Source organism: Electrophorus electricus, chromosome 16 (genome assembly GCF_041902795.1).
Source record: "Electrophorus electricus isolate QZ-2024a chromosome 16, ASM4190279v1, whole genome shotgun sequence".
Classification (NCBI taxonomy): Eukaryota; Metazoa; Chordata; class Actinopteri; order Gymnotiformes; family Gymnotidae; genus Electrophorus; species Electrophorus electricus.
Genome location: NC_137512.1, coordinates 24,125,653 through 24,138,495, shown reverse-complemented (window position 1 = coordinate 24,138,495; position 12,843 = coordinate 24,125,653). Strand labels below are relative to the sequence as shown.

Here is a 12,843-nt window from a genome sequence, read left to right as displayed (position 1 = left end):
TCCAAGGTTAGAGGTGGACATATAAAAATCAAGCTTTGTTGCTTTGTGCATCAGTAACTATTGAGAATGCAAATAAAAACGTACCCTACAAGGTTAGTTTACAATGGCTAAGTATAGCACCAGATTTCTGGAAAAAAACAATAAGAAAATTCTGGGATTTACGCTGATTATGGTGTGAGGGTCACCGGGAAAGTCATACCCGTTGAAGCTGATTCATACCTGTTGCAGTTGATTCATGACTGTTGAAGCTGATTCATGTCTGATGAAGCTGATTCATACCTTGTTGAAGCTGATTCGTGTTTTGTTGAAGCTGATTCATGTCTTGTTGAAGCTGATTCATGCCTGTTGATGACTGATGCCAACATTTTGAAGGTCTTTGAACTTCATTCTTTCAACATGTGGATGAGACTGCATCGGGGCTTTCAAAATATCACATAAATTCTAATGTTCTGTTCAGAATTTTGATGATGATGATGATGATGATGAAGCGATCACTGTTGGAAATAACAAATGACACACGCAGTCTATGGCAAGGGGCAGGTTTTCTGACCGATTACCGTACATGGTTATATGGCAGTCTGTTGGGGAACAGTCTGCTTCTGCCCTGTGTCTCCCCAATGGTGACATATACAAACTCATGAGGAATGACCAGGAAAAGAGGTATGTTAAGCCTCATTACAACCTCTGTTTCAGAGGTTCTTGGCTCTGTCCTTGGAGAACTCCACCCAGTGCAGAGGTTTCATGTATTCGAGTTCCCATAACACCTCATCCAGGTAAGCAACGGCTGAGAAGCTGCTGAGCACTGCAGGCCCAGGTGTGTCATGGATCTGGAACAGAACTGAGTGAAAACCCTTTTTTTATTGAGACTGTATTCATTGAGCTCACTTACAACTACAAGAAGCACAGACAATTATAAGCTCTCAGTGTGTGACATCTTCACTCTTACAGATGCTTAGGAACAATCTCAGTTTGAGTTCTGCGTATGCCCCTCTCTACAAAAAACAGCTGAGCTATGGGACTCATATCCGAAAAACAGCTCTAAGGACCCATATCCTATAAGCAGCTGAGTTCTGGGGACCCACGTCCTAAAAACACCTGAGCTCTGGGGACTCTGATCCTCAAAGGTAGTTGGCTTATTGGGAGCAGGATAAGGGCACAAAACTGCAATAGAAACAGTACTTAAACCTGACAAGCCACTCAGGAGTCTCAAATTACCATTGGATGATAGCATGGATTATTACCATAATTATAATACAAGAGCTAAATGCAAATAATGGTTTTTTGCTGTAATTATAAGACCAAAAAGCAGAAAATAGATTATTACTGCAATCATAATATAAGACCTAAACACAAATAGCATAGAAGTGCTTAAACAGCTGCATCTTTAAGGGCATTTCAAGTGAGAATCTAGATTTAGATGGTGCCTGGTTAGAGAATAAGAACATGAAAATGTTAACAAAATACAAAATACTGTACATATCCTCAGTATTTGTTACATTCTGATGGTTACAGAACACACAAACACACCCACCCACACACACACACACACACACACACACACACACACACACAGAGAACACACACAGCGACACACACACACACACACACACACACACACAAACAGAATAAATACTGTTTAAGCTTTGCATCTGCCTTGCCTAACCCAGGTTGAAATGAAGGAGCTGTTTGTATAGCCTGATGTTTGGATTAGCTGGAGTTTGGGTAGGCTGGCGTTTATATAGCTTGATGTTTGGATGGAATGGTGTTTGGTATTAGGAAAGCCTAGTGTTTGTGTAGCTTTGGTTTTGTGTAGCCTGGTGTTTGGGTGGGCTGGAGTTTGTGTAGCCTGGTGTTTGGGTAGGCTGATGTTTGTGTAGCCTGATGTTTGGGTGGACTGGTGCTTGTGTAACCTGGTGTTTATGGTGGGCTGGTGTTTGGGTGGGCAGGTGTTTGTGTAACCTGGTGTTTATGGTAGCCTGGTGTTTGGGAAGGCTTTACAGATCAAGACTGTGCTTTTGTGGTCTCTGAGCTCAGCCTGTACACAGACTAAGGGTTCGTAAACTCACATTGCCTGAAACAGGACAAAAAAACAAAACAGAGGGAAACTACGAGGGAAATATAGCAGCTCTGGAGACCGTGGGCTTGTTGTTCAGAAAGCCTTAACAGAACAATAACGATGCCCTTCCAGAGCTCAGCTCAGTACCCTTGTGTAATTTACAGCCTCCAAGCCCTCTGTTACACCCCAGCATTGTGGATCCGCCGCTGTGTTGTTAGGGACGTGTTATCTTCTTATTACGTTGTTACCCTGTACCTGTAGGAGCTGTAATGCTTGTATCGGAGATTTTCAGGAATATAAAAGCTTATTTAACCCCACAATGTGTAAGCAACCAATGTTCCACAGATGGGTTATACTAAGGTGTTTTTTCAGTTGTGTTAATGTGTTAATGTGTTAAAATATATCCTGGTAAACTCCCCCAAAAAGAAGATCTCATATGGACAAATGCTACATTTTGATTTATTTTGATTTTATTATGATTTATCTTTATTTATTTTCACTTGGACTTCAATAAGACATTTTTCTCTCAATGGCACTTTAATGTTTATTTGCAGTTATATGTTTAATGTCTCACCACTGGGACGTCAGTAATGCCAGCCGTATTGTCTACCCACTGCTCACTGCCCTGCGTCTCGTCTGCTGTTGCTCAGAGGTTGTCCAAGCCTCACATAGCATGAAAACCCGGAAAGAATCATTTCTGTTATACACACGTCACAATATGACAATAAAACAGACTCAAGTGGAAAATTTTAAGCTTCACTTCACACTGTAGACATAGTATGCCCTCAGTATTATCTAAACAATAACAACAATGGTCGTCTAAACACTGTATTTGTTCTTCAGTTTCCCTCTGTTAGAGTTGTATAAAGGGCTTTATTTGTGTGTTTTTTTTAAGAAAAGCTGCATCCATTTCAAATAGATATAATACAATGGCAAAATTTAACATGGCTCCAGCAGTAATACATGGATACAGTGTAGGTAATCTGAAAAAGACACCAACAAAAATAATACTGAAGGTTATTTTGAAATGGCATTATAAATGGTTTGGTTCCCATCAAGTATAAATGACTGTATTATCCACTCATATTTCAACAGCTCACAAAACAGCCTCTTCATCTCCGTCACACAGATTCACCCTCCTTTTCCCACAAAGCATCGAGTCGTTATGGCTGTATAGGTTTTTATGGCAGTATTGGGGACTATATAGCTTTCAGAATAATCCACTTTCAATTAGACCCAGGACAGCCTCAAAAAAACCAAGACAGCAATTTCTCACACTTGAAAGCGATTTGCTATGTACGCATCATTCTTAGAGGCGGTAAAAGACACACACGTTAAGGACTGGGTCGTGTTGAGCAAGAAATAATATTTCCCCAGTCTGTAATTTATATGTGACCCGAGTGTTGCGATGGATCCACTGGGTTAATTAGCATCAGAGGAGAGGCTTCAGTTTTAATCATCAAAGGTGCTTAATTAAACCTCATCACTTGGTGCAAATGTCAGTGTAATCTAGAAATCTGCTTCCAATGAAGCCTGCCAGTCGAGTGACACCACCCTGCATCCTGTACCAAGAAAAGCAACTTTCCGCTCCCGCCGTGGGAGCCTGGTAGGGCGTTGAAGGAAGTTTGGACTTTTGGGTTCGGTTCTGACTGCGTTTGCTGCCGCTTCCCCCTTCTCTTGGGCACGGAGAGTCCTTGCTTGTGTTGTGATTCCATGCAGGCGGAGGTGAGGTGTCACGACTCCCCAGGTTCCTTCCGCTCATGCACTTTGTTTCTGAATTATTCAGCACCATAACCCTGAAGTCTCCGCTGCTCCTCCGACCCGCTGCCCCTCCCCGCCGTATAAACACTGTACGCACTGCCTACCCAGACGTGGCGCGCTATTATTCACCTGCCGTGCGCCTCTGTCTGTTTAGAACGCTATCAGCACGTCGGCTAAAACCGTGACACTGTGCTTAAATGAGGGCGCGTTGTGTTACACAGCACCGTTTAACTTACCTGGCTTTCCTCCGCCAGGCTGGGCGCACATAAGCGGCCTTGACCCCGAACTACCGCGCATACTAAAGAGGACGTCCCCCTGGCCTGGATTGGTGCCTGTCCTCTGGGGCGAGGCGTCTGTTCCCAACACGCCCCGCACCCCAAGCGTCCCGTCGTGCTGCCATCCGGATCAGTGCCTACGTGGCTCCTGCAGCCCCTGCTGACGGCGCCCTTCCGGGGAGGGCGGAGAAGATGCTGCAGGCCAGAGAACGACAGAGACGCTAGGAGAGGTGTCAGACCAAGTTTCCCTCCTCTGGAGCAACATATGGTGCAGACGTCGGCCTTGCAAATGACAGCACACTACAAAAAAAAAGATTGAATATACTTGACCGCATCACATATTCAATTTGGTAAATATATGTCTAAAAAAACAAACCAACCCACACTGTAAAAAATAAATAAATCATATGAAACCCAGTGCATTTCTTTTCACTTTGCCGTTGCAAATTTATATGCAGTGGAAAATCTTTCCTAAGAACAGTAATTATCACTGTAAAACCTGTTTTTAAGTTAACGGCTCAATTTCAAGTTAAATCAACTCATGCAAGTCCCGTGGCTTGGCATGACGTTCGTACGTCCTGCCCATGCGGCCCAGACACGAGACCCTGCGGACAGTCACATCTCACCCGGGGGAATGCCATTCCTAATACCTGTTAGAAATACACCTTCATCAAAGTCATTTTAAAGTCATTAGCAGTTGATTTGCAGTCAAATTACTCCTTTCCAGTGCTTAACATTTTCATAAACCGTCGCCTGCTTCTGTACGTTCCTCTAACATCTCAGTAATAACTGTGTGCACTCTTAGATGGACGTGATCTCTGATCTCTCGTTGTTGGTGTGAGCGCGTGCGGATAGGAACTGTGAGCAACAGCGACATGTGTCAGCAGAGATGACCAAGAAAACATTCTTTTAAGGTCCCGCACTGAACCGTGGGAGTGGATATTATTTTCAGAATATCTTGTCTGCGTGCTTGCTTGAGTCTTATTTCGGTTCTATTTTTGTCTTCAGAAGGAAGCAGCCAGCCATGACCATGAACGTCTGCTGAAGTATAAGAACATCGAGACCTTACAACCCCAGCTTGTGATCAGCTTGTATGGTAAACCGGCTTGTATGGTAAACCGGACGTACATCCATGACAGCTGTTAGCACAAACATTGTTCAAATGTTGCCTGAATGGACTGAGTTCAGAGACTGTTTAGTTGATCACAGTCTGCCAGCATATATTAGTTTTGATTAGACCCATTATATGTGACATAATTCGGAATAGCAAGGGCAATGTGATTAGATAAAGCATATGTGTAGACAGTTATGGTGTTGTACTAACTTCTCTGTTTCTGGGTTCACTGCCTGTTCAGTAACTGATTTTGTATTTTGTATTAAATCTTTTCAACCTTTTCAGATTGCGCTGTATTGTCTGTATTCATTTCTCCTTTGTCGGCTACGTTCTGGAAAGCAACTTCTAAAGCCAAAACCACACAGGATCTGCCTGAGCAGGGCTCCAAGCACTCCAGCAATATTGCTTTGAGTGTACTAGAACACAGCATGGTAAGCATATCCACTGTGTCTTTTAGAAAGTTCATACCGTAATTGTTCCTTCAAAGTCTTTTATTGTTGCATCACACAAAACCAGTCTGTCAGCCGCTCCACTGGGGAACCAGGCCTGTAATGGAGAATGTTACATGTACCTTTAATGGGGCTGCTTCTCTGTTTCTCCAGGGCGAAATCAGTGGGACACTGTGCTGTGTCTGCAGTGCCTAGTCTCTCCTTTAGTCCAGTCTGGATACCGAGTCCTCTGTCCACGTCCTCTCCAGGTGTCCTGGAACACACAACCCCTCCTGTCTCAGTGAAGCGTTCCACCTGACCTCAGAAGTCTTTTGCTACAACTTCTCACTAATACAAACCCATTTCAGTTACACGGAATCGAGCCGGCTGGCTCATTCCGGCAAATCCGGCGCTACTGGAGGAAGAAGCTTGACCTGGTGCGACCAACATGCATCTGACTCTAAGTACAGCAGTAGAGGCAGTGGAAGAGAGCACAAGCACTTTACAGGACTGTGTGAGTGAGTTCCAGCTTGGGAAGAAGAGGCACTTTGGCTAAACACTCTGTGAGCCATGAGCTAAAACTTTAAGCTATACGAGGAGAATGAAGCAGTCGGACCTCATATGGAGTTTTAGGATAACAGAAGCCATGAAAATGATGACGTCTGGCACGTCTTTCCCTCCTTGGCTCAAATATTCCCCACTCCATACCACCATGCCCCAGGACAACTGCCACGCGTCCAGCTGTGTCCGGGCTCCACCCGCACACTCCTCATATGGGTCTTCAGTAGAACTGGCCTTCCATTGCAGAGGAGAAGGCAGGCACAGCTCCCAACACTCTCTGACTCTGCTCCCATCTCTTTTATATTCTCTCCTCAAACCATAATCCATTAATTGAAGGCATGGTCTGTACTCCCAAAAATGTCAAGTAAGCTCTATGGAGAATGTAATGTCTGATATCTGATTGGTTCTTTTCTGAGAGAGCCTGCACCTGGTGGCTTTACGCGAGAATGTCACAGACAATACATTTAAGGGGAGTCTCATTGCTAATTCTAACGGTGGTATTTCACTACAGGGACTCGATGGACATCACTGACCTCAGCTGCTCACATGAATTCAAACATGACATGAGCAATGCAGAACCCCCCCAGTGCAATCACACACTCTGAATAAAACTGACCTCGGAGATGATGGTGCAAATAGCAATGAACTGATGCTTAATTGTCTTGACTTTTAATCTGAAGCAGATCGCCATCCTCCTGACCTCGCAGCCAGGCTCAGGGGACGGCGGAGTGGAGCAGACGCGACCGGCTCCGTCGCCCGTTCCTGGTGTAGCGCCGGCCGCCGTTCCGCGCCTGGATGGATTAGGAGGTGCGCACCCATTCTCACACCTGTGCTTGTACTGTGTCTCTCCAGAGCACAGGGCCTGACATTTCCCAATGCTTGAGCACATACGCTGATTGAAACCGAGGGCGCATTGAACACACAAAGATAAAACTGATTTAGCTAAAGCCAGCCATAATCTCACATTTGGCAGCCTCCGTGATTGCGAGACGGCGCGGCTGAGAGAAAAACCCCATTTCAGATGCAGGAGGGCGGCTTGGAGCAAACGCGTCAGCCAGAGGAGAACCTTCCAGATGAGGGAGGCAGAAAGCAGGTCTGGGAAGGGAAATGAACGTAGAACACTTTGTACAGGAAAGGTGCAGAGTTTCATTTGAAATTCTAAAGGCTGAATTAATTAGGGGAAATGTATTCCCTTCCTTTTAGGATCATTTCTCAGTGTCATTAAATGATGAGATAGCTGGCATTTTAATCTGATATCAGTTCAAATGCTTAAGGCATAAAAAACATGGAAAGGAGTTTGATTACAGTTTATATATAGGACATCAGGTTTAGATCTGCCTTCTTAAAAACACAACACTATATACTTAACAAAAATACCCATTACCATTAAACATTTTGTTATAACCCTTCTATTTTTCTTGTATTGAACATATGATTTCGTATTGTACATTTTAAAATTGATTTTTGTCATTATATTGTTTGGTGTTCAAGTTTTCTTACCATGACATTTCTATGGTTTAATAATGGTTTAGTCAAATGTTTTCGCTCCAGATCTCACGAACATTTTATCCACACGAAAGGCTTGTTACTTACCTGATGAGATGAGTCCAGTGTGTTGGGAAATGCGTATGTTAGGAAATGCAGTGTTGTTCTTCCACCAGGAATGCGATCACTGCTTTCAGACTCTTTAATCCACTGAAACACAATGAACGCTACCTAAACATCACCACAGTTCCGTGTTTTGCCCTCTAAAGTGCAAGTTTTCATTATTGCCTAACGAATAATAGTACTTTAAAGAATAAATCGTTTCATTCATCACATATCACTGTTATACCTCCACTAAAGCGTTTATTGTCGTAGCGCAATAAGAGTTTTGAATATTTTTGGACAAACCTTGCACACCGACCAGTCACTCTTTCCTAATCTAGCATTCTCGATAATATTGTCATATATTGAGTATAATATCGGCTAATTGTCGATATCATTATCCCTTTTTAGTTTAGTTTCTGAGTCAGCGGTGCGCTCTCTTCTCTTTGATAAAGGAGCCGACTGGACTCATAAAACCCTTTTTGTGAGCTTTGATGTATCTACGCATTTCCATGAGTTTAAACACCAGGACAGTATTCCCTCCTGTGCGTTCAAACGCACTTTTTAAAAGTCACACTTTTGTTCTGAAACACCGAAGGAACGTACACGTTTTGCTTGAGAACATATCGTATTGTATCGTATTGCACATCCCCGGCGATTCAGTGGGTCGGTCCGACATTATATTAAATGGGTGCACATGGAAACTGTCCGCTGAGCAACCAGGCCGGCAACAAATATACCTGCAGAATACCTGCAAATGATGAGACGTAATGCAACTACACAATTACGTCTGCCTCAACACGGAAACCCGCGCCATATTCCATGAGCATTACGCACGGCTGCACTGAGAGCATCTTCCAGTCTGCTCTTCCGTGGGCTGAAATCTAACAACCGCAAACTGGAGATGGCTGCATACTGAAAGAAAGCCGCTTTGCACCGACCGATCACCAAATCGTCACCAAATCAATCGCCACCCTGGTCTGCAGTATCGAGCACAAAGGGCCTCCGTGGGCAGAAGAACGATGGCATTTACCTTCCAAAGTTGGGATTCTTCTTCCCCCCACCAAACCTCTGACAAGCTTTTTTTTTTTTCCAGGGCGGGGGATATTAGTAGCCTAGAGGGTTTGGGGTGGTCTTAGAGCTCTTAGAGCTCGCGCTGTCTCGCCCCACTCCGCCACACGCTCCAACCACCGACGGAGCTGCGCGCGAGTCAAAGCCATCTATAGCTGTCCGGCCAGCACGGGAGATGTTTCACTTCGCCCGTGCACTTTAAAGATCGTCCTTTTTCGTCCTGCAGCCGGCGACCTGCAAGGGGATTTAACCGCTTTCGTCTGACCGTGCGGATGGTTCCCCAGCGAGCACAGCCCTTTTTTGGCTCTTCACGTTCATTCATATAACCAAACCTCGCAACCTCTGCGACTGGTCGTGCCAGCGTCCACCAGGACGTAAAGGAACCGGCGGATCCTTTTCTCGCGTCTCCGTCTTGCCCTCGTCCGGCTCACCGAGGCGAGTATAACAAGGTGAAACCTTTTCTCCTGCTTGTACGTTTGCGAAGTGGTGTGCTGCACCGGTCCCCGTCGCCTCGCGTCTCTGCCGGTCTCAGATGAAGGCGCGTGCCGTTGCACTGCGGTAAAGCAGACCACAACGCGCTGCCTCGCTTGTTCCAGACATGTGCATGTGTACAGATAATCTAAGTATGCGCAAAAGACCATGTCTGCCTAAGAATCCGTGATGTATAAAAGAAAAGCCTTATTTCAACCTGAAGCAGATATTTCAACCTGAAGTTGAAATAACGGACTTTTCGAGAATTCGGCGAAGATGTTCTACGTTAATGAAAGGCATACCCTGTGCTACGTGTTTCTTAGATAGTCTACAATAAAATGGTGCAGTCCAGCATCCGAAGTACACATCGAAACTGCATATTTCCGAGAGTTGAGACTCTTTAAAATGCTATTCCCAGCTACTCGTTCACTCCAGCAAGTATGAGACACGAAGTTTTTGCGCTTCGAGGTGGTATGGAAACCGATTTTCTACGCTAATTAATTTCCCTCTGTAAGGAGAGCATGAACCTCTTTTGTATAATCGTTGTTTTAGGACCTATTTTGTGTAATCTGATCAGTACCACGTTTAAAATGATCGCTGGGAGACTGATGAGCTTACTGGCATTAAGTAGAGATCGCCTCGTAGGTGTATTTCGGGACCAAGTGGAAATGTGTCGTTTTCTGAATTCGTGTCTGTCTTTCATCAAACGAAATGTTGTTTGCTTGTCAGTTGGCTAATTAACGAAATCTAAAAAACAAACCAAACTTACGGATCCTCTCTGTTAAATCTCAGCTGTCCCTTCGCCGATGAGCACCAACAAATCGGACCGCGTCACCTAAATGAAGCTACTCAGCCATGCAATGTTCCTGGAAGGCAGTGGTTCTGCTAGGCCTGGCGTCGATCGCCATCCAGTACACAGCGATCAGGACGTTCACAGCCCAGCCTTTCCAGATCTGCCCCGTGCCGAGCCCTCTGAACTGCGCCCTGAGCCAGGAGGTGGAGAGCTTTGACCGCTCCTGCGACGAATTCTCTTTCTTCTCCTACAACGCCTCTAGGAAGACTCACGTCCTCATTCTGGCCACCACTCGCAGCGGCTCCTCGTTCGCGGGCCAGCTCTTTAATCAGCACTCGCACGTTTTCTACCTGTTTGAGCCCCTCTATCACGTGCAGACCACCCTAATGCCACACCTCTCCCACAGCAGGGGCAGTGCTGATCGACGGGTGATGCTGGGAGCCAGCCGTGACCTTCTACGGAGCCTGTACAATTGCGACCTCTATTTCCTAGAGAGCTACATCAAGCCTCATCCCACGAACCACACCACGGACAAGCTCTTCCGCAGGGGGGCCAGCAAAGCCCTGTGCTCCCCGCCGGTGTGCGATGCCTTCAGCCCGAGCGAGGTAAACATAGAGGAGGGAGACTGCATCAGGAAGTGCACCTCGCTCAACCTGACCCTGGCAGCCGAGTCCTGTCGGGAGAGACGCCACGTGGCCATCAAGACCGTGCGAATTCCAGAGGTCGGCGACCTCAGGGCGCTCATAGAGGACCCCCGGCTGAACCTGAAGGTCATCCAGCTGGTGAGAGACCCGAGGGGCATTCTGTCCTCGCGCATCGAGACGTTCCGCGACACGTACCGCCTCTGGAGGATCTGGAGGGCCACGGGGAGGAAACCATACAATCTGGACCTGAGTCAGCTGACCACCGTGTGTGAAGACGTCCTGCGGTCAGTGGGCACGGGCACCAGCCGGCCCACCTGGCTCCGAGGAAGGTACATGCTGGTGAGGTACGAGGACCTGGCGCGCAGGCCACTGCAGAAGACCCGGGACATCTACGAGTTCCTGGGCCTGTCCATGGAGAAGGCTGTGGAGGAGTGGATCCGCAACAACACCAGGGGCAGCAGCGACGTGTCGGCCAAGCAGAAGTACGGCACAGTGAGGGACTCGGCCGCCAACGCGGAGAGCTGGAGGCTGAAACTCTCACACCACATTGTTGATTACACGCAGACGGTCTGCCAGCAGGTGTTAGAAGAACTGGGTTACAAAGCCGTGAGCTCACCTGAGGAGCTGAAGAACATGTCCATCTCGGTCATCGAGGACAAAACATTTGTACCTTTTTTGTAACGAAAAAAAGCGCGCCCACGCACAACTATTTTTCTAGATTTCTACTGTTGCCTTAATTTGACTCATTTGGACCGTTTGCACTATGAACTTTGTAAAGCTTGCAGTGACACTCTGAACAGCACAACAAATCAAACCAAAATGTTCAGTGGAAATCCCAAGTCAATCTCAGTAAACGCAATCAAATGAGGACTTGTTGACTGACATCTTACTTGTTTTTTTGGTTGTTTTTTCTGTCCACAAACACCATCTGGTTAATTAGTTCCTACATATTTTGCCATTCCTTTGATAAAGTTCTGAAACAATTTTCCAGAAACTGCAAACACAAATACAGAGGTGTGAAACACCATGCAATAAACCTGTGAATGTGGCAGTTGGTCTGAAATTGTGAACGTTACTCCACATGAGCAGACTAAAATGTCAAGCTGAAGTGCACCGCTCAGTTTTATAGGTTTCAGAATGATGTGTGCAAAGGTTTAGCCTGATTATTTATTATTAAAAGTGTGACTTTCACTAATTGACTTTCATGGTGATTGGAAATGTCATGGAAAATGCAGGTGTTTTTTGTCTTTAGTTATGCCTTTACAGCAGGGTATCAGGATTAAGTTCTTGCACCCGAGTGTGTGAAGCACGAATGTTAGTATAGCGCTCAAGACAACACACACATTCTAGAGCTGCACGACATGCGAGTGCAGTTACTACAGTTGTGATGTGCCTTACCAATATTCAACAGTGGCGAAAACGTAACATGATTGAAGAGCAGGTGCTAATTAGAGTAGCGCTGGGAGTAGCTTTTGGTGGACTCCTCTACACACACACACCACTCATCCCCCTCATAGCACTCATATACACTCACACTCATAATACAGGTCTCAGGACACTCACAGCACAGTAAAAATCTGGACATTTGTTGCAGGGTTCATCTGCAAACAGCAGCCAGCTGCATATTCACCACTGAAAGGCTGATTAATTTACTAACTATTCTGCAGTCTATTGTGTGTCTAACTCATGTCAGAATCATGTCAGAATTTAAGTGCTACTGTAAGCAGACAGATGTTCATAAGAAATAATTGGTGGCCATAAAATGAATATAGATTAAAGTAAAACAATAAATATAACTTGAACATCTTAAATGAGAAATCTATTCCCAAAACATTTGGACGACACCCGAGTATATTTTCACTTACCGTAACAAATAAGTGTCATCTTATACAGGAGCCCTTGTTAGAGTTTGTCAATATCTTCCTTTGTCAATGGGAAACAGTGTAAATACAAGACCTTATCATGCAGCTACATCTTACATGAACTCTTCACAATGCTCCCAGGTCTCAAATGATCCCATCTGGACGCCCATGGCTCCGTTAACCATTAATAGCTACTACTGTGCAAAATGAAATCAGAAAT

General features: G+C 45.4%; 1 protein-coding gene and 1 long non-coding RNA gene across 2 annotated transcripts; one reads left to right on the top strand and one right to left on the bottom strand.

Annotated features, from left to right (window-relative positions):
- Positions 1–2,570: 2,570 nt before the first annotated feature.
- On the bottom strand, positions 2,571–8,896 carry LOC113581798 (uncharacterized). The gene is made up of 5 exons (XR_003411104.3): positions 8,816–8,896; positions 7,789–7,890; positions 7,160–7,290; positions 5,778–5,908; positions 2,571–4,392 (listed from the first exon to the last, which is right to left on the bottom strand). It is a non-coding gene; the product is annotated as an uncharacterized LOC113581798 (long non-coding RNA).
- A 291-nt stretch (positions 8,897–9,187) lies between these two features.
- On the top strand, positions 9,188–11,810 carry chst1 (carbohydrate (keratan sulfate Gal-6) sulfotransferase 1). The gene is made up of 2 exons (XM_027017190.3): positions 9,188–9,302; positions 10,117–11,810. The coding sequence occupies exon 2, from the start codon at positions 10,180–10,182 to the stop codon at positions 11,440–11,442; it is 1,263 nt and encodes a 420-aa protein (XP_026872991.1). The 5' UTR covers positions 9,188–9,302; positions 10,117–10,179; the 3' UTR covers positions 11,443–11,810.
- The last annotated feature ends 1,033 nt before the right edge of the window (positions 11,811–12,843 follow it).